Source organism: Petaurus breviceps, unplaced genomic scaffold (genome assembly GCF_028583685.1).
Source record: "Petaurus breviceps papuanus isolate PSGF00001 unplaced genomic scaffold, PetGlider_PUasm1.0 90804, whole genome shotgun sequence".
Classification (NCBI taxonomy): domain Eukaryota; kingdom Metazoa; phylum Chordata; class Mammalia; order Diprotodontia; family Petauridae; genus Petaurus; species Petaurus breviceps.
The window spans coordinates 21,512,257-21,539,487 of record NW_027187348.1 but is presented as its reverse complement, the minus strand read 5'-3'; the positions used below and the strand labels follow the sequence as shown (position 1 = coordinate 21,539,487).

Below are 27,231 nucleotides of genomic sequence, written 5' to 3'. Positions count from 1 at the left end.
TTCATTTGTCCATTTATTCCACAAAGATTTATTGAGCACCTATGATGTGTCAAGCACTGTACTAGGAATTAGGAATAGAAAGACAAAAATAAAATGGTCTCAACTTCAAGCAGCTTAGCTTCCATTCTATTTGATATATGAAGTTCTTTGACTGCTCAGGACAATAAAAAAAAAGATACTTTTTTTTTTAAAGTGATTGGGGTTAAGTAACTTGCTCAAGGTTACACAGCCAGTTATTTTTGTGTGGCTGCCAAATATCTGAGGCTGGAACCAATCCCAGGTGTCCTGATGCCGTGGCTGGCGCTCTTACTCGCTGCGAAAAGATACTTTTAAGATTTTAAATTCCTAAATTTTACACTGGCAAAGAAGAAGAAGAAATTTCTAAAAGTATTGTAATCACCTAACCCCTTGTGTAATACCTGTTCAGAGATGTGAATTGACTGTCTTTTACTCAAGGGACCATTTTTTTGGCTAACGAGCTTTTTCCATGTCTCTGTTTAGCATACCTGAAGGAGGTAACTCTGACTGTAAAGGCTAGGTATGGCACAAATCAGCAGGACTTATGAGGAATTTATTTCACCTCTGCACTAGGCAGTTCTTACCATTATTAAACAACAGCAGATAATGTATCTCACGCCTTTTTATGTCAGGGGCTAGCTTTTACTTCACTGTATTTCAAGAGCATGTGAATAAAAGCCCATCAGGAATAGGTTCATAGATTCAGAGGTGGAAGGGGTTTTACAGCTCATCAGTCCAATTCCCTTATTTTACAGGCTAACGAAATGAGACTTAGGGAGGTTATGTGACTTGTTTGGACATGTGGGGTGGCAGAACGGGGATCTGAACCCAAATTATCTGATTCCAAATCCAAAACTCTTTCCCCTGCAGCACCTTGCTTCCCCGTTTTGACTGTCTGCTAGCTTTCTAAGGACTTTGTTTCCCTTAATGAAGGATACCAAAGCACTAAAAAGGCTGCCCGATTTCATTCTCCACACTTTAAGCTTAACCAGTTCTACTTCATCAAATGTAGTTAGGTTTAAAGATTAGAGACAGATTACCTAGATTCAGATCTCAGGCCTGCCATTTATCTCAGGACTCAGTGAACTTTGATAAGCTATTTAACTTCTCTAAACCTTAGCTTCTTCATCTGCAAAATGGGAATGATAATATCTGTACTATCTTTCTGAAGGGGTTATTTTGAGGAAAGTACTTTATAAAGCTTAAAAACCAATTTAAAAAATAGATCATTATTATCTGTTCCATTTTTAAGTGACTTCATATGCTCTATCAGGCTTAATTGTTTTTAAATGAAATTGCTAGTTGTATTGCTTACATTTACACTGTTTCTGGATGAGCAATAATTACATTAGCTAGTACAGTACTCTGGAAAGAAAGGAGGCAGATTTAACTAAAAATAAATATCCACATTTAGGCAACAGTTTTAACTTGAGGCTTCCCTTTCAAAAATGCAGAACAATGGGTTGGGTTTTTTTTTGCATTTTCACAGGTGTTTTTTTGTACTTGCATATAAAAATTCTGGGCAGCTAAAATATTGATATAATTTATGGTTACAAAAATGAAAAGAAACTCAAATTTAAGTATTTTTTAATAGTACAAGGAAGGATATTCCCACTCTCTTGTATTCCAAGGCCATCTTGAAATACTGTGACATTCCATCATACTTTAAGCAGTTTTGAGTAGGATAAGTACACAATGTGTGGTCAATCAAACAAAAGCCATTTTTCTCCCACTTAAATAGGCTGTAAAGCCATCATTAATTGAGGACTATACTAAAGGAAGGATCAGAGCATACCTGACATGAACACATGTACAAGTATTTGTCCAAGACTGCTAGGGTACAGATGGAGTGTCTTGCTACTCAGGTCAAATGCTAAAATCAGTCAGAGAAAAGTGAAGTACAAACGGGACCTACGAAGTAATTAGCCACGAAATAAATTGATCTCAACAATTTATCATCACTCTTCAAAGTATGAGACTAAAATTCACTTTAAAAATGAATATGTTCAGAGTCTGCTCTAGTATAGGCATATTTTAAGGTCATTATTCTTCACAAGAAGTGATTATATTCAAAGTCCATCACTGTCATTAAAAGAAAGTACTGTAATCTTTTGCCAAATAACAGATTTTTGCAAAATCATTGACAATTTATATAATAAAATTTACTTAAATTTGGTCTGTTTTGCTTATTTTTTATTGGTTAAACTTCCCTATCAAACCTACTTTCATCCTTGGTTAAAGGGCTTCTATTAATCTGTTCCATATCAATAGACTCTACAAGAAAATGCTATAATTGCCACATATTATTAATTTTCTCCTTTATGATTCCTTTCCAAGTTTGTACCTGTCCCTATAAGACATGGAAAATAGTAAAAATGAGTCCTCCTCTTCTAGGATTCCTTTCTACTTGAATTTGTCTTTATCACCCAGAAATTGAGGAATCTGGGTTCCCAAGAGTTTTGCAGAGGTGATGTCAGAGGCTCTCTCACCCAGGATCCACAAAGAAAAGTGAGAAGATGATAACAGAGTACAATTCAGAGGCTTTTAATGTCAATACTATTATATTGGTGATATGTATACATTACCTTTAATTGCTCAAGTGCAAAAGGTGAACCATCTTCCTGTAAATTCTGAATAATCTGTTCCATGGTGTTTGCTGAAAAACATCTATAGAAAGGAAAATTTATTGTATCGCCAATCAGTGATCTATTTTTCCATTTCCGAATTATCAGTGAATTTGAAATTGGGGAAAGCATGATTGTTTCCCCCCTCTCTACAGTAAAAATAAAATTTTTTCCAACTTAATTAAAAATAGCAAGAAACAGACTAGATTCTCCAGGAAACTTTGTGACCAATTTTCACTAATTGTAAATTAAGCCTAACTATTCCTTTGCTATATGATATTCTTTCCTTGTACTTATTATGATTATTTCTGAGTTGTTTGGGGAGGGTGGAGTTAGACCTATGATTTTAATAATAAAGGGTTATCCTCCCACTTTCAAGGAAACTCCCTCTACCAAAGTACATCAGTAGTCTTAGAGGGAAGCCTGGGATACATCAAGATTAAATAACTTGCTCCAAATTACAAAACCAGTCTGTGCCAGAGGCAGGGCATAAACCCTACTCAGTCTTCCAGACTCCAATGCCAGATCTATATGCACTACACCACACTATTTCTTACTATATTCATCAAAATTAATAGATGTACCAGTATTTTCAGATATAAAAATAAACACTTTTCAAAAGTCTATAGATGTTTAACATACAATTATTTAGCCTTTTCTCTGTCCTATTTGGTTTTTTCATGATTTAACTACATAAAATATTTTACTTGACACATTGAACAAATGATTCTAAAGAATTTATTAGTTCACAAAGATTTTCCTTTTGGTCAGTCTTTTACCCTTTCTGCCTTGTCAAGGTACCTTGTCCTAAAATATGACTAGTATTCCGGTTTTTCTATCCCAATAACTGTTATGACCCTGGAGAAACAGAGTAACCACTTTCAAAGAGAAGTAAAAATGAAAGCAATGTGTAACCTAATTTAGAATTATATGCATTACATAATTACTGTGTCGCTTTTAAACTTTTTATTATTGCACTGTTAGCCAGTTCAAATTAAGATACTCTTTTTGTAGGAACAGAAACACAAAGAATGCTGCTCAATATTTGCTAATACTGATGAAGAGGAGGGTTTCAGAAAAACCTGGGAAGACCATATGAACTAATAAAAAGTGAAGGGCACAAAACCAGAAAAAGAATCTACAGAGTAACAGATATATCTTAAAGACAATCAACTGTGAAAGACTTAGTACTGTGATCAAAACAATGATCTACCATAACTCCAAAGAACTCATGATGAAACATGCTACCTACCTTTAGAAAGAAAGCTGATGAACTCAGCATACATATTGAAGTATAATTTTTTTTCTTTCTTTTACTTGCTTTTTTGGGGGTTGGAACACAGAACAGAGCTAGCATAGAAATATTGTGTGCGCATGCACACACACACACAGACACACACACACACACACCCCTGATTTGTTTTCCTTGTTTTTCTTGCCTTCTCAATGGGTAGGGAAGAGGAATTTGGAACTAAAAAAAAAAATCAATAAAAAAACTCTATGCTCTGTAAATAGATGCTACAAATAAATAAGAAAATAAATAGATAAATGACTAAATAAATGGAAAATAAAAGAAAAGCACTGAAGATCTGAAAAAAAAATACCTGTTAATATTGTCCATATGTTCCTCAAGTATGAAAGGTTTATCTTGATCAATTTTAGACTGCGTAAAAAGAGATGACAAAAATTTTGTCTTGGCTAATTGAAGGAATTAAAATAATGTGGAAATCTTAAAATTGCTATGACAATGATGAATTTAATTGCAATAATTATAGATTATAAATGTTAATAACAGACAATAATGAAATATAGATCTATTAAGAGACAATAACAAATTATCATACTTGGTCAAATTACATCTACAATAGTAGATAAATATACATAATTCACTACCATGTTCAAAATCCAGATAGTATTATAAGGATAATTTATATAACACTTTAAGGTTTTGTCTCGTTTAAGAGTATTAAATATGCCTTGTTATGGACTCAGAATTATTTTAGACAATTTCAGGCTTTTTGTTATTTTGTTATAGTATTCACAAAAAATTAACAAGCCTACTCATGTATCATGCTTGGTGCTAATAGCTAAATCTACAACTTTCTGGATTATGTGAGAGAATGTAGATTTAGATAATCTCTAAGGAAAGCATTAGAATATTGCAATGTACTTTATTATAAGATGGATGTTCACTAGAGGTTAATATACACTGCTGGAGTAAAAACCTCATATGGTATGAGACCTTTTTAGGCTCTCTCTGTGGTTTTTGTGGGTTTTTTTGACAATGTCATCCTGCTCACTAAAATGTAAACAAATGAGAACCTCTAAAACACGCTGCTACACATTTCAACCCACAACATAGGTTTTGCATGACAACCTGTTCACTTGTGGAAGAGGCATTGAAGAAGCAAAGTTGTGATAAACCTTGTTAGGATAACATGTAGGCTATCAAAGGTAGAAAAGTCCTTCAAATACATCTAATCCAATCCACACCCAAGTATAAAATCTTTATGTAACATTAATAACAAGTGGCAACCCACCCTCCTTGTAAAGATTTCCATGACGAGAAATTCCCTACTTCTAAAGCCAGCACATAAAGTCCTTCTACATACCGAACTCAAAACTAAATCTACCTCCTTGCAGATTCCACCCACGGTTTCCAATTCTACCGCTAGACCCAAGAAGAACAAGTTCAACCCTCCTTTCGTACTATTCTGTCATGTTCCCTAGGCCTCTCAGTAGGCATCTCTTCTCTAGGAGGAAACTGGAAGTAATCTCAGCTCTTGGACAATGTAGAACTCTGAGCCCTCAAGCAAAGAGTCACAGTTAGTGCCCCACCCCCCAGCTTAAAACTCATATACATGAATGAATCTTAGTAGAGTTCCTTTAATTAACACCTGAGGTTAAAACTATCAATTGTATTACCTTCTTCTGGTAAGTGTCCAAGACTTCTGCCACATTTTCTTTTGAAGGAGATTTCAGGACCAACAAATCTTTCTCTAGCATTGTCAACTAAAGAGTAGAATTAAAGAAAAATTGAATTTCACAGAAAAAATGTAGAATTTAAAAAACACTTTAAAAGAAGATAATCTGAATTAGACATCATGCTACTTATTCTTACTGAATCAATTATTTAATTATTCCTCCACATAGGAAGGCACATTCCTATATTAATATAAGTAATATTACTTGGAGGGAGTCCAAGAAGGTGGAAGAGAAACTGAGTAAGGAGAAGTTACATCATCTGCCTTTGTCTATTCCCTCTAGCTCCCCAGCTAGTCCCATCTTATTAAGCCATTTCTTTTTACTCTTCCTCAAAATAAAAAAAGATAGCAGTAATCAGCTTTTATAGCTATTACAGAGAATTATATCTAGTTTCCTAAAAAGTACTTTACAGAGGTCTTGTTTTTAGGAGGTAGCAAACAAAGGAATGGAAATATTTCCTCTGTGCTCAAAACTATGTGGGAAAACTGATACTAGTTTGAAAGGGTAACTTTTTACTTAATTTAAGGGTACATTCATATTTGTCTCAGACTGATTTCTATACATGCAAAATTTACAGTAAGTTCACCAATCTACAAAAGTTCTATATTCTTTAAATCACAACTATGTGGTCAAATCTTATGCAACACTTCACATCTTACACAATGTCAGTGGACAAGTTAGACATTTGCATGACTTTGAGAAGATCCAATAGTAGAAAGAACCAATATGAAAAAGTACCCAGCTGAACTCTCCCAACATTCCCTTCCAAAAAACTCTTCAAATCAAATACTGGAGCGGAAGAAACAACAAGAGGTCAGAGTGAGATGTTTTTCCAACCTGACAACTCAGAAGGTCAGCAGTAGAGGTCTGTGACACCTGGGTTGGAGCCAGCCTTGAGCATGGCAGGAGCATCAATGAGAGCCATGACAGCAGCAGCAGCAGTTCTCAGCTCAGAGACAGTAAGGAAAGGGTCAGACAATTAGTCAGAAAAACATTACAAGAGATGATCCACTGCTGACAGTGGGTGCAGATGGTGCTGACTGGAGACTACTGCCCGTAAGCAGTTACGGGTTGTAATTCCAAGGCAGAGAGGTACACTTGTAGCAGATCACAAGGGAACAGGGACCCTGGTCACAGTCTCAAAGCAGAAAGAAGCACTAACACTTGAAGCTGCAGGGAAGCAGGGGCCCTTCCTAGATAACAGAGTGTAGAACATGAGAACAGTAATCACACTTCTCCCCAGATCACACTACTCTGAAAGGACCAAAAATTTGCAGACCTCCCACAACTAGCTCTGAAAGCAACAACACAAAAAAAGTCTGAAGCTTGGGACATTGCCTCCTCATCACCAGGTGAGCAGAGCCAAACTTTAGCATAAAGTTCAAAGTCAAGAAATAGGCTAGAAAAATGAGCAAACAACAAAAACAAAAATAAAGCAAAACAAACAAATAAACAAACAAAACCCTTGACCATAAAAAGCTACTATAGTGGCAGGAAAGACCAAGACATAAACTGTGAAGAAGGCCAATGTAGAAACAGTTACAAGCAGAGCCTCAAAGAAAAATGCTAATTGGACACAAACCCAACAAGAATACCTGGAAGAGCTAAAGAAAGAGGTAAGATGGATAAGAGGGAAAAGAAGTTAGAGTGATGTAAGAAAATTATGAAAAGAAAATTAACAGCTTGGTAAAAGAGACACAAAAAAGTACTGAAAAAAAAAACCAAGTATCTTAAAAAGCATAATTATCCTCATGGTAAAAAAAAAAGGCACAAAAATTCAGTAAAGAACTTAAAAAGTAGAAAAAGCCAAATAGAAAAGGAGGTACAAAAGGTCACTTAAGAAAATAATTCCTTAAAAGTCAGAATTGGGAAAGTGAAAATTAGTAACTCCATAAGACATCAAGAAAGAATAAAACAAAATCAAAAGAAAGGGGAAAAGGAAGAAAGAAAAGAAAATGTAAAATATCTCATCAGAAAAGCATTTGACTTGGAAAATAGATCAAGAAGAGATCATTTAAGATCTGGTGGACTACCTGGAAGCCACAATGAAAAAAAGTCTAGATATCATATTTCAAGAACTTATCAAGGAAAACTGCCCCCATATCTTAGCTCTAGAGGGTAAAACAGAAACTCAAAGAATCCACCAATCACCTCCTGAAAAAAGTACCAAAATGAAAACTCCTAGGAATTTTATAGCCAAATTCCAAAGTTCCAAAGTTCAGGAGAAAATATTGCAAGCAGCCAGAAAGAAACTATTCAAATATTATCGAGTCAGGACTACACAAGACTTAGCAGCTTAGATGAGTGGAGAGCATAGAATATGATATTCTAGAAGGAAAAGAAGCTAGGATTACAACCAAGAATAACATACTAGCAAAACTGAGGATGATCCTTTGGAAAAAATTGACATTTAAGAAAATAGAGAATTTTTAAGCATTGATGATGAAAAGACCAGAACTGGGTAGAAAATCTGACATTCAAACACAAGACTCAAGAAGAACACAAAAAGGTAAACATGAAAGAGAAAACTTAAGGGACTCAATAAAATTAAACTGTTTATATTCCTATATGAGAATATTATATATGTAAGTCCTAAGAACTTTATAATCATTAGGGTAGTTAAAAAGAGTCTATGTAGAAAGCATGAATATAAGACGATTGTGTTGGGATAATCTCAAAAAGAAAAATTAAAGAGTGAGAAAGAAGGGATGCACTGGGAGAAGTAGGGAGAAGAGAGAGGTAGAATGGGGAAATTTTCTCACATAAAAGAGGCTTGCAAGGAAGAGCTTTTATAGTGGAAAGGGTGGAAGGCAATGCTTGAACCTCATTCTAATGAGAATTGGTTGAAAAAGGGAAGTACAGAAATCTATTTTACCCAAAAGGGAAATAAATGGGAAGGGGATAAGAGATATGGTGAGGGGGATGATAAAAGGGAGGGCAGATTAAGGGATGCAGTGGTCAGAAGCAAAACAGACTTTTGAGGAGAGACAGAATAAAAAGAAAGAGGGAATAAAAGATAGAATGGAGGAAAATATACAGTTAGTAATAATAACGGTGATTGTGAATGGAATGAGCTTACCCATAAAACAGGAGTAGATAGCAGAATGGATTAGAAACCAGAATCCAACACAATATTTTACAAGAGACACACTTGAAACAGAAAGATACACAGAGAGCTAAAATAAAAGGCTGAATTAGAATCTATCGTGCTTCAGCTGAAATAAAAAAGGCAGGGGGAGCAACAATGATCTCAGGCAAAGCAAAAGCAAAAACAGACCTAACTAATAGAGATAATCAGAGAAATCACATTTTGCTAAATGGTACCAAAAACAAAAAAGTAATATTAAAAAAATTACAGCAAGTTTCTCTAATAAAGTCCTCATTTCTCAACATATATAGAAATGAGTCAAATCTATAAAAATAAGTGCTATTCCCCAATTGATAAATGGTCATAGGATATGAACAGACAGTTTTCAAAAGAAGAAATCAAAGATACCTATTGTTGTGCAGTCCTTTTGGTGAAATAGAACACTTCATGAACCCTAAGGACAGGTTTGAACTCAAGAAAATAAATCTTCCTGACTCCAGGCCTGGCACTCTGTCTACTGCACCTCCTACTGCCCTACAAGCTACCTTCAGTCATATGAAAAGATGCCTTAAATTGCTATTAGTTACAGAAATTCAAATTAAAACAAATCTGAGATGCCACCCCTTAACAATCATAAATGACATGCTGGCAAGGGTAAAGAAAAATGAGTATACTAATAAACATTAGTGGAGTCGCGAACTGATCCAACCATTCTAGAGAACAATTTGGAACTACACCTAATAGGCTATATAACTCTGCATACCCTTTCACCTAACAATACCACTACTAGGTCTGCACCCCAAAGAGAACAAAGAAAAAGGAGAAGGACCTACATGTATAAAAATATTTGTAGCAGCTCTTCTGTGGTGGTTAAGAATTGGAAATTGAGGGGATGTTCATCAATTGGGTAATGACTGAACAAGTTATGGCATATAATTGTGATAGAGTACTGTTGTGTTATAAGAAATGACAAAGAGGGTAGTTTCAGAAAAAACAACATGGCAAGATCTATATGAACTGATATAAAGTGACGTGAAAAGAACCATGAGATCATTATGCATAGTAACAGCAATATTGTAATGATGACCAAATGAAAAACTTGGCTACTCTGATTAATATAATGATTCAAGACAATTACAAATGACTCATGATAAAAAAAAAATGTTATCTACCTCCAAAGAAAGAACTGATGAACTCTGAGGGCAAACTGAAATACAATTTTCTCATTTCTTTTTTTGCTTTTTTGTGATATGGATAATATGGAAATATTTTGCATGATTTTACATATATAAATAATTGATATTATTTTGGTTGCCTTCTCAGTGAGTGGGGGAAGGGTGGAAGAGAGGGAGAGAATTTGAAACTCAAAATTTAAAAAGAATGTAAAAAATAATATTTTTAATAGAAACAAAAAAGATGATCCAATATACAAGCCTTAACTTATAAAAACTACCAATCAAAATGATTATTCAATTTATAAAATGCTTTGATCCAGGTTTCCCTTACATAGGAGCTCCTGAAAAGTTATTTGTATAATTTATTCCTATAAAATAAGTTCTATTTCCCCATTGACATTTATCATCATTTTGAAGAAGTATTTATATACAAAGTGCAGCAGATAACACAGATAAAAATTCATTCTTCCTGGAATAGTATGTAGGTAAGAAGTAGGCACACAATTACAGACACATTGTATCTATGACTACTAACTGTGATAGACTGGGCTCCTCTCAGCAATGCAAGGTTATAAGACAACTCAAAAAGACTCATAATGGAAGGATATCCACATCCAGAAAAAAGAACTACAGAGTTTGAATGCAGATTGAGGCAAACTACTTGTTCTCTCTTTTGTGTTTAGCTTTGTTTCATTCCTTCTTTCTCGTTGTTCACTTCATTGGCTATAATTCTTCTTTACAACCTGACTAATGCTTAATGCAAAGGTATTTGCAGAGCCTGTATTGGATTGTATGCTGCCATGGGGTGGCGGGGGAGGGGAAGAAAATTTGGAACTCATGGGATCGTGGAACTGAATGTCGTAAATTAAAAGTAGACAAATTTAATAAAATAAAATTAAAAAAAAAAGAAGCGGGCATTTCAAACTCAATCCTCTTCCTTAATGCTTTTAAGGAAAGGGTGGAAACTTCAATTCTAAATATAAGGATTACTCATGGTACTAATATCAAAATTTACCTCAGAGCAACTGTTTGGTAGAAACTTTACAGAATATATCAAAATTATCCTTAACTTTTTCTTTTCCTTAGTAAACCTTTTATAATATCAGCTGTGATATTATGTGACCTTGAATAAGTCACCTTACCATTGCAGGCCTCAGTCTACTTAAGTATAGGAGAAGACTGCCCTGGCTGACCAATAAGATCCCTTCCAGCCCAGCATTCTATGATTCTGTAGGTATGGCTTTCTAAATCTGAAAGGCCAGACTCAGAAATCTTAAATAGTTTACCTTTCACAGGCAATGAATATAACATAACTGCTAATTGATTTAAACTAAACCAATTATCAAGTGTGAAGAAACAATTCAATACCTATAATTACCTGAAAGAAATTTTATTGAAAAGCAGTAATTGTAGACATTCCAAACTATTCTATCCCAAACAAAATTATCTCTATAGGTCAGGCATTCTACAAGCTTTAATAAGTGGTCTTTAAATATATATTCAATCAACAAACTTAATTTTTTTTTAAATAAGAGAACAAAAAAATACCTCACTATAGAAATCTAAACAGTTTTTAAGTGGGATATGAATCCACTTAATACTCTAAGTTAAAGAAGTTTACCAATTAGTAAGAGAGGAAAATTATCAAAACAATTACCAACAAAGGAAAAACCCATGAAAATTCTTAAATTCTTGAAAATCATTAAAAACTACAGGTAAAAACTTTCAAAAACAAATTCTATTCCAAAAAGAAGTGATAGGAAACAAAAAATAGTTGTGAATGGTAAGTAACTTGCTTAAAAAGGCATAACCCTAGAGAACAAATGGTTTTTAAAAATTTTTGATCCAGTAGTGCTGAGAGCTCTGTCAAGGGAAAAGCTCTTCATACTTCTTTTATTTGGGGAGGAGGAGAAGCACTTACCCTTCTACTTCCCTTTCCCTAATTCTTCCTTATCTTAAACACCTCAATCAAGCCACCAAGAAAACACAGACAAAAATCTCAACCCCAAATACCAAATAATTCAGAAACCTGACAAGAAAAACATTTCTCTCTTTCCTTCTACTCTGACAACTTTCTCCCAATTTGCTACAGAAAGACTGGTTACCAGTTCTATTTTACTTCTAAATTCTTTAAACTGAGAATGGTATTTCTGGTCATTTATGCAACATTGCACAATTACCTTCAAACAATGCTATTTGGGGGCGGCCAGGTAGCACAGCGAGTAAGAGCACCGGCTCCAGTGTCAGGATGACATGTGGATCGAATCCAGACTCAGACACTTATTACCCATCCAGAAACACCTGGCCATGTAACCTTGAGCAAGTTACTTAACCCCAATTGCTTAGGGGCAGTCAGGTGGCTCAGCAAGTAAGAGCACCAGCTCCAGTGTCGGGATGACCTGGGGATCAAATCCGGGCTCAGATACTTAGCACCACACTCAGAAATAACTGGCTGTATAACCTTGAGCAAGTTACTTAACCGCAATTGCTTTAAAAAAAAACAAAAAAAAAACCCCAATGCTATTTGAAGGTCCTGCATATCCCATTATAATGGGACTTAACCTGTAAACTATATCTGTATGAAATTATGAATCAATCTTATTTGTTACAGGACCCTTCAAATGGCTAACATTTGTATTCCTGTAGAAGGTATACAGAGAAAGTTCCATAAATAATCATGCTATAACACCAATCATAGCAGCATACCTGAGGAATGCTGCTGCGAATAATCTCAAGGGTCTAATCACATAGTATAATGAACTCTCTATTCAGCAATAAACTAAAGCATAACATATCATATCTATATATATATATATATATGTATATGTATATATAAAACACTCAGTATATCATATGGTGCATACATATATCATTGCATTCAGTAACATTCCCCAAAATACTTGTTTACACAATTACGGGGTCCCAGGCTAGGGTCATCCCTAGCACAACACATCCTTAAGAGGTAGCAGAAAATAAAAACACTATCTACCCCTAGGTCACAGTAGGTCACAATCTCCTCAATCAATACACAGTGTCTATGTAAAGTCCTCTCTCATTATAATAGTAATGGAATTTAAAGATCCCCCTGTATTGGCTTGTTTTTCAGGTGGAGTGTTAAAACCCAGAGCTTATGAATCCCACTTGTGGGATGGACTTGTGGATGTGAAAAGAAAGGGCTGAACTGGGAGGAGCTGGTGACATGGATTTGGAGAGGCACAAGCAGAGGAAGAGAGGCAGAAGAATTTTTGGAAGCAGCATCCTGGAGGCAGAGAGAGAGAGGATTGCTGAAGGCCAGTTAAAGCTGCCCAGGACTTTTTTTTTTTTTAAAGCAATTGGGGTTAAGTATAAGTAACTTGCTCAAGGTTACACAGCCAGTTATTTCTGGGTATGGTGCTAAGTATCAGAGCCCAGATTTGATCCCAGGTCATCCCGACTCTGGGGCCAGTGCTCTTACTCACTGCACCACCTGGCTGCCCCTAAGCAATTGGGGTTAAGTAACTTGCTCAAGGTTACATGGCCAGGTGTTTCTGGGTGGGTGCTAAGTGTCTGAGCCCGGATTTGATCCCAGGTCATCCTGACTCTGGGGCTGGTGATCCTACTCGCTGTGCTACCTGGCCGCCCCATGCCCAGGACTTTTGAGAGCTGCCACCTGGAGCTGCCAAGGACTGAGGAGACATGGCTGTGATGCCGGTACTTTGTCTGTTTTGATGTTGTTTTTGCCAGATTCATCCGTTGGTGAAGGACAGTGCTGATGTTGCAGAGGTCCTGGAACCTTGCTGTTGATTCAGAAGCCCTGAAGAAGTGTTTTCTTGTTGTATGTTTACAGAAATCCTGGAAGAGGGTCTTGCTAATGTTTTCAGGGGTCCTAGAACTGTTCTACAGATGGAGAATGAATTAATGAGGACACTGGCAATGTATCTTGTGCCCTTGTTAAGCTTTGTCTCCACAGGAAGAGATTGCTGAGAACTTGCCTTGGGTCAAGATGAAGAAAAGACCTTTCTTTGGTATTAAATACTGTGATGATATCTTAACCTTATTGTAACTCAGGGACAGATGGCCTTTGTGCTCTTTACTGCCCCTTTTGAGAAGGTGCTTGGCATTAACTGATGATAATTGTAATTCAGCTGTGATCCAGGGGTGGGAAACTTTTGACTTTTCTGTGCTCTGTGACTGACCAAATGAATGTACTTCCCAGGGGTGGAGTAGTACTTGGAAATTATTCAATTACACTTGGTGAATTCTGTATTTTGAATTATGCTATTTTTTTATTTTTGTCTATTCTTTGTCAATGAATAAAATGGAGAGCAGCTATGCTGGCATTTTGAACCTTGGGAGTTGCCTTTGCTTGACATTATATTCATCTTGACTCCAGGCTGACTTCCAAACCCCATGGCTCCTCCTCCATGGGTCTACCATTCCTAGCTCTTGCCTGGGTTCCCACAAAGGCAGCTCTCTACTTCTGCTCCTTATCTCAGCTCTTAGGGACTACTCCACTCCAAGCTCTTCCTGCTTCTGCCTGACAGCAGGCTCCAGGGGCTCCTGCTTGCAGCTTCTTCCTTAAGTCTTCTCTTCTTTAGGATGAACATTCCCAGTTTTTCCAACTGAACCTCACATGGAGAATGACCTGGAGGTCCTTTACTAGCCTGGTCACCCTATGGATAACCTCTGACTCATCAAGGCCTTTCTGAGCACTGAATGATCATGTGGTTTGCTCAGTCATATGACCAGTGTTTATCAGAAGTGGGACATGAATTCAGTTGTCATGGCATCTAAGTTCCTTCTCTACTACATCATGCTGTCTCTCTCTGTCTCTGTCTGTGTGTGTGTATGTCTCTCTCTCACCTCTCCCTCCAAGAAATACAATATCTACTGTTTCCAGTCAAAGACCCTTGCTTCAAAGACTCTTGATTCAATCAAGGATTCTTGATTCAATCAAAGGTAAGACTCAATCAAAAACACTTGATTAGCTAAAACTCAATCCACAAAAAAACTGTAAAAAAAAAATCCTACTTTGCTTGCCATTACATATGCTTTGTTGTCCTCCCCTGCTTAGCAACAAATACAGTGCACTGGCAACATAGGGAGAGCATGGGGATGTATCACTAAAAGTCATTGGTTGTAATTAACTATTCTGTAAGTACTATAACATCTGGCTCCAGCATTAAAAGCAGAAACTGTATTAGCTCTGTCAGGAGGACACGTGGAAAAATGACTTTCCTATCTTGTACACGTGAGGGTAGTTTAAAAGTGAAAAACACTGCTATCAAAAGCAATAAATATATTTTGCAATATTAGAAGAGCAAGGGTCACAAGAAAATGTCTTCTAAGGAAAATAGCCTAATTACCTAAATAAAAGTGAGAACATTATAAGTGGGCCAGGCTTTATGCAAAAGTTATATTCCAAAGAAATTATGCAGGAGTCAAATTTTTCAAAACAATTATTTCCCCCCCTGAGTAGCTATACTCCTTGGACTGGAACCTGTCATGATCATGCCCCTAGAAACCTCATCACAAGGAAACTTATCATCCTATGAAACTACAGCTTTGGTACTCACACCTGGTTAGAATCCTCAGTACCTCTGCCCCTTTGATTCCAGGGCTGAAAGGTTGCACAAAGCACTCCTCCCAAAGCTTCCATTTAAATAGGTTGCCCAGCCAGCCATCTTTTTATTTCCTACCAGATGCACTCCTTGGACTTAACTCTACTATGTATCCTGGGTACCTTCTCCTTCCCCACTTTTTGTCTTCCCCCATTAGATTTTAAGCTCTTTGAGGGAAAGGATTTAGCAGTGCCTGGCACATAGTAGACACTTAATAAATAAATGCTTGTTTACTGACTGGTTTTAAAAGCATTGAGGGAACTCACCACTTAGAGAACCCGGTAGAATTTTTCCATAGAAAAAAATAATTTCTCTTTTGTTTTAGTTAGTTCCTATGACTGGAGTTTTACAAACTCAATTTTTTTAAAGTTAGCCACACCTCTAATTTCAAGTTATCTCATAATGAAAAATGAAATTATACAAAATTCCTAACCTTATCAGAGTCTACAAAGTGTGTAGCAATTCCTCCTTTTTGGACATCTCTACCTTTCAATCTGAATCCTGTGAGTGCAAGGAGGTATCCAAGTTTTCCTGGAAGCCGTGGTAGAAAATAACCTCCACCCACATCAGGGAAAAGTCCTGCAATTTAAGAAAATTTTTAAAAATGAAAAGCTATAGGACTGGTCCAAATGAAACATATTAGGAGCACTTATCCACATGATTAAATATTAGACTTTAATCAGTACTACAAGTAACAGTAGTTAAACTGGAAATGATTAAAATATTTATGTATGATAGCTACAGAATTAAATCCCAGTAGACTGAACAAATGCAACATATGAAATTAAATTTAGCTACCAGTTCATGCATGAAAACACACATATATACAAAATTTTTCATTAAATAAGAAGGCACACAAATTCCAAATTCTAATTAAATCTGACAGACCTGCTCAAGAAACTCCAGTGGTTCCCAAATGCCTCTGGAATGAGACCTCCAATGCCTCAGTTTAGAATGTAAAGCCCTCAATCTGGCTCCACCTAAGCTTTCATGTCTAACCCAACTAGCCCATTTGCTATCCCCTGAACAGGACATTCAGTTTCTTATCTCTGTGCCCTTGCTCAAGCTATCCTACACCAAGCACTCCTTTCTCAATTCTGCCTCTTAAGACCTCCCACTGAAACAACTCTGCAAATATTTTGTATATGATGTATTTGTGTATATTTTGTATTGACTTAGCAATGTTCATGTTGTTTACTACCAATGGAATGCAAATTACGTGAGGGCAGGGATGCCCCTTTTGCATCTCAGCACCTAGCATAATGCTTGGCAACCAACAGGTGCTTACTGAATAAGTATTCAATGAATGAATGAATATGAAAATTCAAAAATTGAGTTTGTATATCAACAAAGGACAGAGTACAAGAAGTAAGGAAGAAAGACCTGATTTCAAATCCAAGGCAAGTCATTTGACCTCTGACTCAGTAAAATGGGTGTAATAATAGCATCTACCCTGCAGAGACATTATAAGGATCAAATGAGATAATATATGGAAAACTCTTTTTAAACCTTAAGGTGTTATATAAATGTTTTTAAAAATTCAGAAGTTGGGGCAGCTGGGTGGTGCAGTGAATAGAGCACCAGTCCTGGGGTCAGGAGGACCTGAGTTCAAATTCAGCCTCAGACACTTAACACAAAATTTGCCATGTGACCTTGGGCAAGTCACTTAACCCCAATTGCCCTAGCTTCCCCCCTCCAAAAAGAAAAAAAAATCTGAAATTCCATCATTAATTTTTACATATTATTTACAGGCTGGTGTTAAAATGGCTAATTGTAGCTTCCTCATTTACATTTAACCAAGTATTTATAATTCACATTTTCCATAACTCAATTGCAATCTAAAAAAAATCTCCAGGCCATCATTGTCCAGTAATAAAAGAAGATAGTCCACTAGCAAATCAGGCTAGTGGTCACTGTAAGCACTTGTTTTGTGGTGCTTAGTTACACACTGAATAAATTAGGGCTCAATAACTTTAAAGAACCATTACCATGTCCTCATTCAGGGGACTCATAGTAAACATGTCTATAAGCACTCAAATGACTTTTGGATACCTCTGGATGATAGCTTTAAAATGTATATGAATAAATATGAACTGGCTTAAAAATCTCTGATTCTTTCAGGTTGGCAGATTGCTCCAAACGATTACAAAAGCTGATATTTACATTCACGGTTTTTTTTTTTTTAATACAGCAAACTAAGGTAAAGTGAGCTTTCTTATCTTATATCAAACAGTACTTATTCACAAATGTAATTATATTGGTTAGAGATTAGCGATCAAATGTGAGAATCTCAAAAAGTGAAAAGAACTTGTAAGAACACCTACTCCAAAATGAACCAACAGCCAAAAGTCTTCAGTCAAATTAGATAAATAATTCTTGTAACATTCAGCATATTATATTTGAAGATATATCCAACTATATTAAGTCTAGAATATGTGACATTTAAATAACCAGTTAATTAATTAATTAGTTAGTTCTTCTGGGTGGCTGTAACTGATTACATGTTCATAATTATGGCTCTCAGACACTACAAAGCCCTAAAGTAAAACTGACTCAGACTAATAAAGTCTTAATATTTACAAGGTGATTTCCCAACAACAGTACCATGGTAGCACAAGTGTTAGTATTCCATTTTACAGATTTGGAAACTGAGATAAGTATCAGTTGCAATTCAAACTCAAATCTCCTTACTTGAAGTCTAGCACCATTTTTACATGGAGTGGGAGGTAATTTGATTTATACAAAAATTACATTAATTTCATTATAACTTCATGCTAATTGTATTATTTTCTAAATCTTTGAATATTGACAACCTGCAACAGTTTTATGTGGCAACTGTTTACTACCCAGCACATTTGAACAACGAGAAGATCATTCTTCAAATATTCTGTGTAATTCAAGGACCAAGCTCTTCTTCTACTTGTTCCTGAATTCTGTGCCTGACAATGAAAAGATATCATCCTCTTAATTCATAACAATGTTTAGTACTAATAATCTTTTATCTTAGATTTTGAGAAGTATATTTGTGTCTGAATCCCATTATGATTTACTTTATTAGGGGCAGCTAGGTGGTGCAGTGAATAGAGCACTGGCCCTGGAGTTAGGAGGTCCTGAATTCAAATTCGTCCTCAGATACGTAACACACATATACACAAAAGAAAACTAGCCATGTGACCTTGGGCAAGTCACTTAACCCCAATTGCCCTACCATCCCCCCTCCAAAAAGCAAAAAAAGAAAAAAAGATTTACCTTATTGTCTGAACAAATTATGTATTTAATCAGAAAATGTAGAAAATCATTTAAATATTTTTATTTTGGTTTTATTTTCAATCATTTTCAACTCTTCTTTCATTTCTCCTACCTCATATAAGATTCCTGCCCATTATTTCAACAATTTTCATGTAATCTGAAACACATTAAAGAAGACAATGCCAGAAGTTAAAACTGAGAATAATTCTTACCTAGTGCTGTTTCTGGCATAGCAAAAAGCGTTTTCTCTGTAGCCACTCGGAAATGTCCATGAACTGAGACACCAACACCCTAAAAATAGAACAAAATATTATTATGCTTAAAAATGAATCATATTTAAATTAATTACATAACTGATTATTTAAATGTCACATATTCTAGACTTAATATAGTTGGATATATCTTCAAAAACAACTAAGAGCACATGATTATACTAATAAGTTCAGAAAACGCTTTGAAAAAAAATAGTATTCTATTATGCTAAAACTATTATCATAGCTACTGTCTTATGATAAAACATCCCAAAAAAGCATAGCATAGAAAGGTCTTACGATCTAAAAATATTTATCTAAACATTCAGGATAGCAATACTTGGCAATGGAAAAATAGTGGAAACTTTTCTCATTAACATAGCAATACAATGCTTTTGCTTTACTATTTATAAAATAAAACATTATTTGACTTATTCCTAGAAATATTAAAGTTATAGAAATATTGATTATAATAGGCCAAGGAAAATAAATTAAAGACATAAGCATTGGCAAAATGAAACAAAACCATAGCTATTTGCAGAAAAGATGCTTTAATTATAAAGCTCTAGAGAATTGGCAAAGAGAGTGAGACAACAGCTTCAGTAAGTCAGCAAGGTATGAACTATGTCCATAAAAATCATCCACATTTCTAGAAAGCAATCCAAGACAATCATAAACTACATAAAATATCTGGAAATCAATCTTCTAAGGTATCAAAAACTATAAAAATACCCTTTACAGAACTAAAGGAAGGTGTATAATTTTAGGGATATTCACTGTTGATGGCTAAGTTACTCCAATATAATAAAAATGATAATACCTAAATTAACTTTTAGATTTTGTGCTATGACAATCAAAACTACAAAAAGGTTACTTTATGGAAAAATAATAATAAAATTCATAAGGAGGGGGAAAAGATTTAGATTCTCAATGGAAAAATTTTTTTAAATAAGAATTAATTGGGAATAGAACTTCTAGCTGTAATCCTATATTATAAAGCAGCAATTATCAAAACTCTTTGGAACAAATTAAATAATATTAAAGTAGATATGCAGAACTAGATAAATTATCAGAAATAAGAGAACTTAATACCTCAGTGGTCAATAAAGCCAAAAACAAAATACTTAGAAAAGGACTGTTTGAAAAGAACTGATGGAAAAACTGCAAAGCAAAAAGTCAGATTTAAACAAGCATCTTATATGATACACAACACAATACAAATGTACACTAACCACAAAAATAAAAGTTTATGGAAGGAAATGTAAAGAGGTACTTCTATAATTATAGCTAGCAGAGAATTCTTAATCCAACAATCTATAGAGGAGTTCATAAAGATAAAATATCGGTCACATTGATTACATGAACCTGAACAGTTTTCACATGAACAAAATCAATGTAGCAAAAAGGAGTGAAAGAGGAAAAGATTTGGGATAAACGGAAGTTTGCTTATAGAACAGACATTACAAGGGCATAGTGGAAGGGATGGGTAGCATTTGATTTGGGGTAGGAGGGTGGGGGGATAGAAATAAGGAACTGAGTAGTGGAGGATAGGGAATGGGGTTTGGATAGTGACATCTAGTGTTTTAGAATCACTGGAATATACAGGAGATGCTCAATCATCCCAGTAAGTCCAAATCGTGGATTTTTTTCTAGATGATTCCTCCTATCATCAATACTTGCACTAGATCTCAAAGATCTCTTCTGAAGGTCATTCACCTCCTGGGCATTGATGATGAACTGGTTGCAAAGCCAGGATGCTGGGAGCCCAGGAAGTCTGGAAGTTATCTTCCTGACTGCAACTCACAAAGTTAGATTCTACAAAGCCCTTCCCAAAAATAGAAAATAACAAAAAGGGAAGGCACCAAGACCAAGGCCTGTTTTTACAGAGGCACATATAGCCTCATCTTGGAGAAGGTCCAAGGTCTCTCCCATTATTGCACTGTCTCTCAGATGCTCATCAGCAAAGGAATCAAATCAAGAATGCAGCCAAAGAAAATGAAGACCACAGATCTGGTTACTAATTCTTATTTTTTTTTTCAAATGCTTTATTAACTTCTGATTTACATCATTCATTTTCTCCAGATTTTGAGTTACAAATTTTCTCCCTGTTTTTCCCTACCCACCCCTCCAAAATAGCAGTCTCACAGGATATCCCCTCCTCCAATCTGCTCTCTCCCATATTTTCTCCCATACCCCTTTCGATTTTTCCAGTGGATCTCTATGCCCCAGTGCCTGTATATCTTATTTCCCAATTACATGTAAAATGGTATTGATAATAGTATATATATATATATATATATATATATATGTATACATACACACACACACATATATATATACACACATACATTTTTGAATATTTGATTTTAAAACTTTGAATTCCAGATTCATTCCCTTCCTCCCTTGTCACCCATCCTTACTGGGAAGATAAGGAGTTCATTATAGGATATACATGTGTGGCTAATGCAAAACAATAACATAGTAGATATAATGTAAACGACTGACTATATTTCCCTCCCTCCTATCCCACCTCCCACTTGTTCTATTCTCTACTTTAATCCCGTCCCTTTTCAAAAGTAGGTGCTTCCAACTTCCCTCCCCCCCAGCCTTCCCTCCCTTTCATCATCCCCCCTCTCATCCCCTTACCCCCCCCTACTTTCCTGTAGGGTGAGATACCCTATTTAGTGTGTATTTCATTCTCTCCTCAAGCCAAAATTAAATGGGAATAAGGTTGACCCATTCCCTTTTGCCTTCCTATTCTTCCCCTCCATTGTAACCATTTTCCCTTGCCTCTTCTGTATGAGATAGTTTACCTCATTCTGTCTCTCCCCATCTCCTCTCATTATATTCCTCTCTCACCTCTTAATTTCACCTTTTAAGTATCATCCCGGACCTGTGCCCTCTATCTGTGTATACCTGTAAACATATACACACATATGTATTCATATGCCCATATACCCTCATACATAGACATATATACATATATATATATATTTCTATTCCCTTCAACTACTGAGAAAAGTTTTATAAGTTACAATTATTGTTTTTCCATGTAGGAATGTTAATAGTTCAACTTTGATAAGTACCTTAAGATTTCTTTTCCCTGTTTACCTTCTCATGCTTCTCTTGCTTCTTGTATCTGAATGTCAAATTTTCTATGCAACTCTGGTTTTTTCAGCAAGAATGCTTGAAAGTCCTCTATTCCACTGAATGACCATATTTTCCCCCTGAAACATGATACTCAGTTTTGCTGGGTAGGTGATTCTTGGTTTTAATCGCAGCTCCTTTGACCTCCAGACTATCATATTCCAAGCCCTTCAATTCCTCAGTGTAGAAGCTGCCAGATCCTGGGTTATCCTGATTGTGTTTCCACAATATTCAAATTGTTTTTTCCTGGCTGCTTGTAATATTCTCTCCTTAATCTGGGAATTCCAGAACCTGGCTATAATATTGCTAGGAGTTTTCTTTGTGGGATCTTTTTCAGCAGGTGATCGGTGGATTCTTTCAACCTTTATTTTGCCCTCTGATTCTAAAACATCAGGGCAGTTTTCTTTGAGAACTTCCTGGAGGATGATTTCTAGTTTCTTACTTTGATCATGGCTTTCAGGTAGTCCAATAATTTTTAAATTATCCCTCCTGGATCTATTTTCCAGGTCAGTGGTTTTTCCCATGAGATATTTCACATTGCCTTCTATTCTTTCATTTGTTTGGATCTGTTTAACAGCATCTTGATTTCTCATAAAGTCATTAGCTTCCATTTGCTCCAGTCTAATTCTGAAGCCATGATCCTTCTCAATGAGCTTTTGAGATTCTTTTTCTATCTGGCAAATTCGACTTTTTAAGGCATTCTTCTCCTCATTGCCTTTTTGAACCTCTTTTTTTTTTTTTTTTTTACAACTGGGGTTAATGAAATTTGCTAAAGGTTACACGGCCAGTTATTTCTGGGTGTGGTGCTGAGTATCTGAGCCCGGATTTGATCCAGGTCACCCCGACACTGGAGCCGGTGCTCTTACTCACTGAGCCACCTGGCCACCCCTAAGCAATTGGGGTTAAGTAACTTGCTCAAGGTTACATGGCCAGGTGTTTCTGTGTGGGCGCTAAGTGTCTGAGCCCGGGATTCGATCTCCAGGTCTTCTCAACACTGGAGCCAGTGCTCTTACTCACTGTGCTACCTGGCCGCCCCTTTTTGAGCCTCTTTTGCCATTTGAGTCAGTCTGTTTTTTAAAGTATTATTTTCCTCAGTCAGGCTGTTGACTCTCATTTCATAATTTTCTTGCATTGTTCTCATTTCTCTTCCCAATTTTTCCTCCACTTCTCTTATCTGCTTCTTAAGGTCCTCTATGGCCTGTAACCAGCTCATATTTTCCTTTGAAGCTTTTGGTGCAGGAGTTCTGATTTCATTGTCTTCTTCCTGTTCCATGCTTTGCTCCTTTTGTCCCCAAAATAGGAGTGTAAATTTGGAATCTTCTGTCTGCTTTGTTTCCTTTGCCTGCTCATTTTGCCACTCAATTACTTGACTTTTGGGCTTTTTGCCACAGTAGGACTCTGCCACCAGACAGGCGAGCTTTCGTCCCAACAGCTGGGGTTTTCTCAGCTGCTGGAGGTATTAGATGGGTGCCCTTGCTGAAGCCTCCACACACTCTGGCAAGCTGTACACACACCCCAGGACCTCCACCCTAGACTGAAATCCAGATCCAAGAAGATTAAAGCAAGAGCGATTACCCCTCAGACTGGTGCTTGGTCCCCCTACACTCTGCAGGCCAGGAGCTGAAGCCACCAAGTGGCGCTGGCTGGCTGTGTCGGCGCCTCAGCGGCTTCTCGCCCCAGGGGTAAAAGGCACACACTCCCACTTACTGGTCCCAAAGTCCAGAGCTGCACTGACCTCTCACTTTGTCCTTCTCATCTGTGTCTTGATAAATCTGGAAAGGACCACAACTGCTGCTGATCTGGGGTCCCTCTGGCTGCAGCTGGTCAGGCCCGCCCTGGGGCTAAAGCCTTAGGGCTTGGCTCCCAGAGTGCTCCATGCTGGCTGATTCCTGCAGGCCTGCCGGGCTGTCCTCAGCAGGAGGTTAGCTTCTCTGTGTCATTTTGTGGGTTCTGCAGCATCAAAGTTTAAACAAATTTTTTTACATGGATTGGTCTCCTTTTTACATGGATTGGGGAAGGTGGAAGCCAGAGCCACGGGAAGGTCATGCTTCTACTCTGCCATCTTGGCTCCGCCCCCCCTACTAATTCTTTTTTAATACCTTTACAATCAATTGAAGAATAATGTTTTTAAATCCATAAAACAAAATATATAGGAAAGGAATATATCCAAATATATGGTGAAATAGTTTTTAAAATATCTTTGTAAAAATTGACAGACCCCAATAACCCCTGACTTAAGATATTATCAATCAAGTATGCCAAGGAACAGATTGGCATATGATTCAATCAAGTAAGTATTTACTAAGCTTCTACTACTGCCAGGCGTTACACTAAGCATTTAGGGGCATAAAAACAAAAGAGAAACAGTCCTTTCTTTCAAAGAGCTTATATCCCAATGGAGAAGGCAGCATGGACATATGGAAGTACATGCATAACATATATATAAAAATGAATACAGGGCAGTTTGAGGAAGGAGGGCACTAGCAGCCGATGGGATCAGAAAAGGCTTCATGTAGAAGAGAAGCTGAGCTCTGAATAAATCTAAGGATTCTAAGAGGTAAAAGAGAAAAAGGAGAACATTCCAGACTCAGGGAAAGACAGTGAAATGAAATTGCAAGTGTTTTGTGGAAGGAACAGCAAGGAGGGCAAACATGGCTGGAATTTGGGTGTATGGAGGAGACTAATGGGTAAGAAGACTAGAAAGCTGGGAAGGGCAGGTTGTAAAGAGCTTTAAATGCCAAATGCAGAATAACTTATCATAATAAATGAGTAATCTACCCAGCAGCTGGATGGGAGGTGTCACAGGAATCAGGACCATAGACTTAACCCAGTTAGGATGTATAGGGGACCTTTATTCTACCAAATGCTCTGTTCTAAACTTTATCTGCTAAGTGAAGCCCAGACCTTTTCTTTCTGTAGTGGGATTGGTGTGAGTAGCAATGGAAGAGAAGCTCTTGCAACAGGGTTTCCAGGCATATAATTACCAAACTATTACCTTCTATACCATTACTAAACCCAGAAACTGATATGACACCCTTTCTCTCTCTGTCTCTGTCTCTCTCACACAGACACACACACCCCACACACCATATGTGGGACTTCTTCACTCCTGACTTGGTCATGGGGACAAAAAAGGTATTATTGGGTTTTTTTTTTAAGTGAAAAGACCATAGCCAATAAAACAGTGTGACAACTGTATAAAATCAGTATTCACTTCCCAAAAGGTCATATGCCTAAATATAAGCACATATGTCCACTGAAAGCAAGATCACATGCAATGGCTGACGTAGCAGCTGTATTATGGTACCAGAAAGCACTCAACAGCAGGTACTCCGTGTCATTAGGAATACAGAGAACACCTAAAAATCAAGATTGTGTGTTCAGTCAAAAATGTAAATATTCATTATTTCATTCTAATAAAAGCACCATTATTAATCCTTATATTTGATGCTTAAGGTTAACTAAAAAACAAGCCTAACCTTGGGATCACTGTCAGTCCCAGATACATTGTCAGCCTTCATGCCTATTCATGCTGAGGAACAAAGCATCTCTCCTTCAACTTTGTCAGCACCCTGTTACTAGCCCTCATCACTTCATACCTGGACCACTGAAACAGCCTGCTCGTTGATCTCCCTACCAGCTGGGTGATTCAGTGGACAGAGTACCAGGTCAGTTCAAACTCATACTCAGATACCTACTAGCTGTGTGATCTTGAACAAGTCACTTAACTTCTGCCTACCTCAGTTTCTTCAACTATGAAATGGGGATAATATCACTTACCTCCCAAGATTGTTGTGAGAATCAAATGAGATATTTGTTAAATACTTAGCAAGTATCCAGTACATAGTAGGTACTTAATGTTTTATTCCTTCATTCTTTTATGCTCGAAATCCCTCTTCAGTCTATTCTCTCCTCAGCTGTCAAAGTGATTTTCATAAAGCAGAGGTCTGACCATGTCACCCTCTCTACTCAATAAACTCCACTGGTTCCCTATCACCCCCAGTCTTCTTCTGTCTTCAAATCCCAGCTAAAACCTCATTCTATAGAATTCCCCCTTAATTCTTCCCTAATTCCCATTCCCCCTTAATTCTAGTGTTTTCCCTCTTCTGATTTTTCCAATTCATCCTCTGATACACATGGTTGCTTGCGTTTTGTATTCCTCATATGACTGTGAGCTCCTTCAGAGCAGAGACTGTCTTTTACCATTCTTTGTATCCCAGTGCTTAGCACAGTATCTGGAACATAACAGGCATTTAATAAATATTTATTGATGGACTAGTATACATACTACCAAATAAACTTTACAGTTTGCTCATGCATCATAGTATATCATAATCTGGGCAATAGTCTTTATCCACTTGGTTTTTCCTCTGTGGATGGTCTGGCCAAACTCTTCTGAATGATTATAGATAAGGAAAAGAATTTCCATGTTCCAGTACTTGATGCAACCGACACAATGTCATCCAGAATCAAGAATATCTGGAAACTCACTATCCACTTGATGGACTTGATCTTCCACTTAAACTCTGTGCCAGATCTTCCCCATCACAATGATGATACTTTAGTTGTACACACTTTGTTATATGCCTCATCTGATATTTGTGCATAGAGGGTCAATGAGCAAGTTTCTCTGTGTTGTTATTATATCTTTCAAGGATTCTTGAGTGGTTTTTATGTAAAGATGGGAGACATCTTTATTGGAACAAAGTCTTCAAAGGCAGAGTTTTATTCTATTGAATGTTTGTTTTTTAAATATGAAACAATTCTGTACTCTCTACATCTTTAAGCCAGTTGGTTGATAGTAAAGATATGCTTAGTGGTGTTATACCATTTCTAAAAGCTTGTCTGCTCCCTATTAATATACTTATGGAAGATACTTTTGGGGGGTGAGTGGCAAGGCAATCTGGGTTAAGCGACTTTTCCAGGGTCAAACAGCTAAGAGGTGTCAAGTGCCTGAGGCTGGAGTGGAACTCGAGTCCTCCTGATTCAAGGGCTGGTGCTCTATCTACTGCATTACCTAGCTGTCCCCTCCCCCTCCCCCTTTTTTGGAAGATACTCAATGCATATGGAGCCAATTCTCAGAAAAAAAAATTA

The 27,231-nt window shown here is 36.7% G+C and overlaps 1 protein-coding gene across 4 annotated transcripts in view; it reads right to left on the bottom strand.

Annotated features, from left to right (window-relative positions):
• The window catches only part of HIBCH (3-hydroxyisobutyryl-CoA hydrolase), a 107,487-nt gene that overhangs the window by 26,566 nt on the left and 53,690 nt on the right, over nucleotides 1-27,231 (bottom strand). For 3 of the 4 annotated variants that reach the window (XM_069070222.1, XM_069070220.1, XM_069070221.1), the window contains 5 exons: nucleotides 18,952-19,030; nucleotides 15,924-16,069; nucleotides 5,568-5,654; nucleotides 4,247-4,305; nucleotides 2,604-2,685 (listed from right to left, as the gene is read on the bottom strand). In XM_069070222.1, the coding sequence (XP_068926323.1) occupies nucleotides 2,604-2,685; nucleotides 4,247-4,305; nucleotides 5,568-5,654; nucleotides 15,924-16,069; nucleotides 18,952-19,030 (453 nt within the window). The remainder of the gene's footprint in view (nucleotides 1-2,603; nucleotides 2,686-4,246; nucleotides 4,306-5,567; nucleotides 5,655-15,923; nucleotides 16,070-18,951; nucleotides 19,031-27,231) is intronic. The other variant, XM_069070223.1, reaches the window with a different exon arrangement.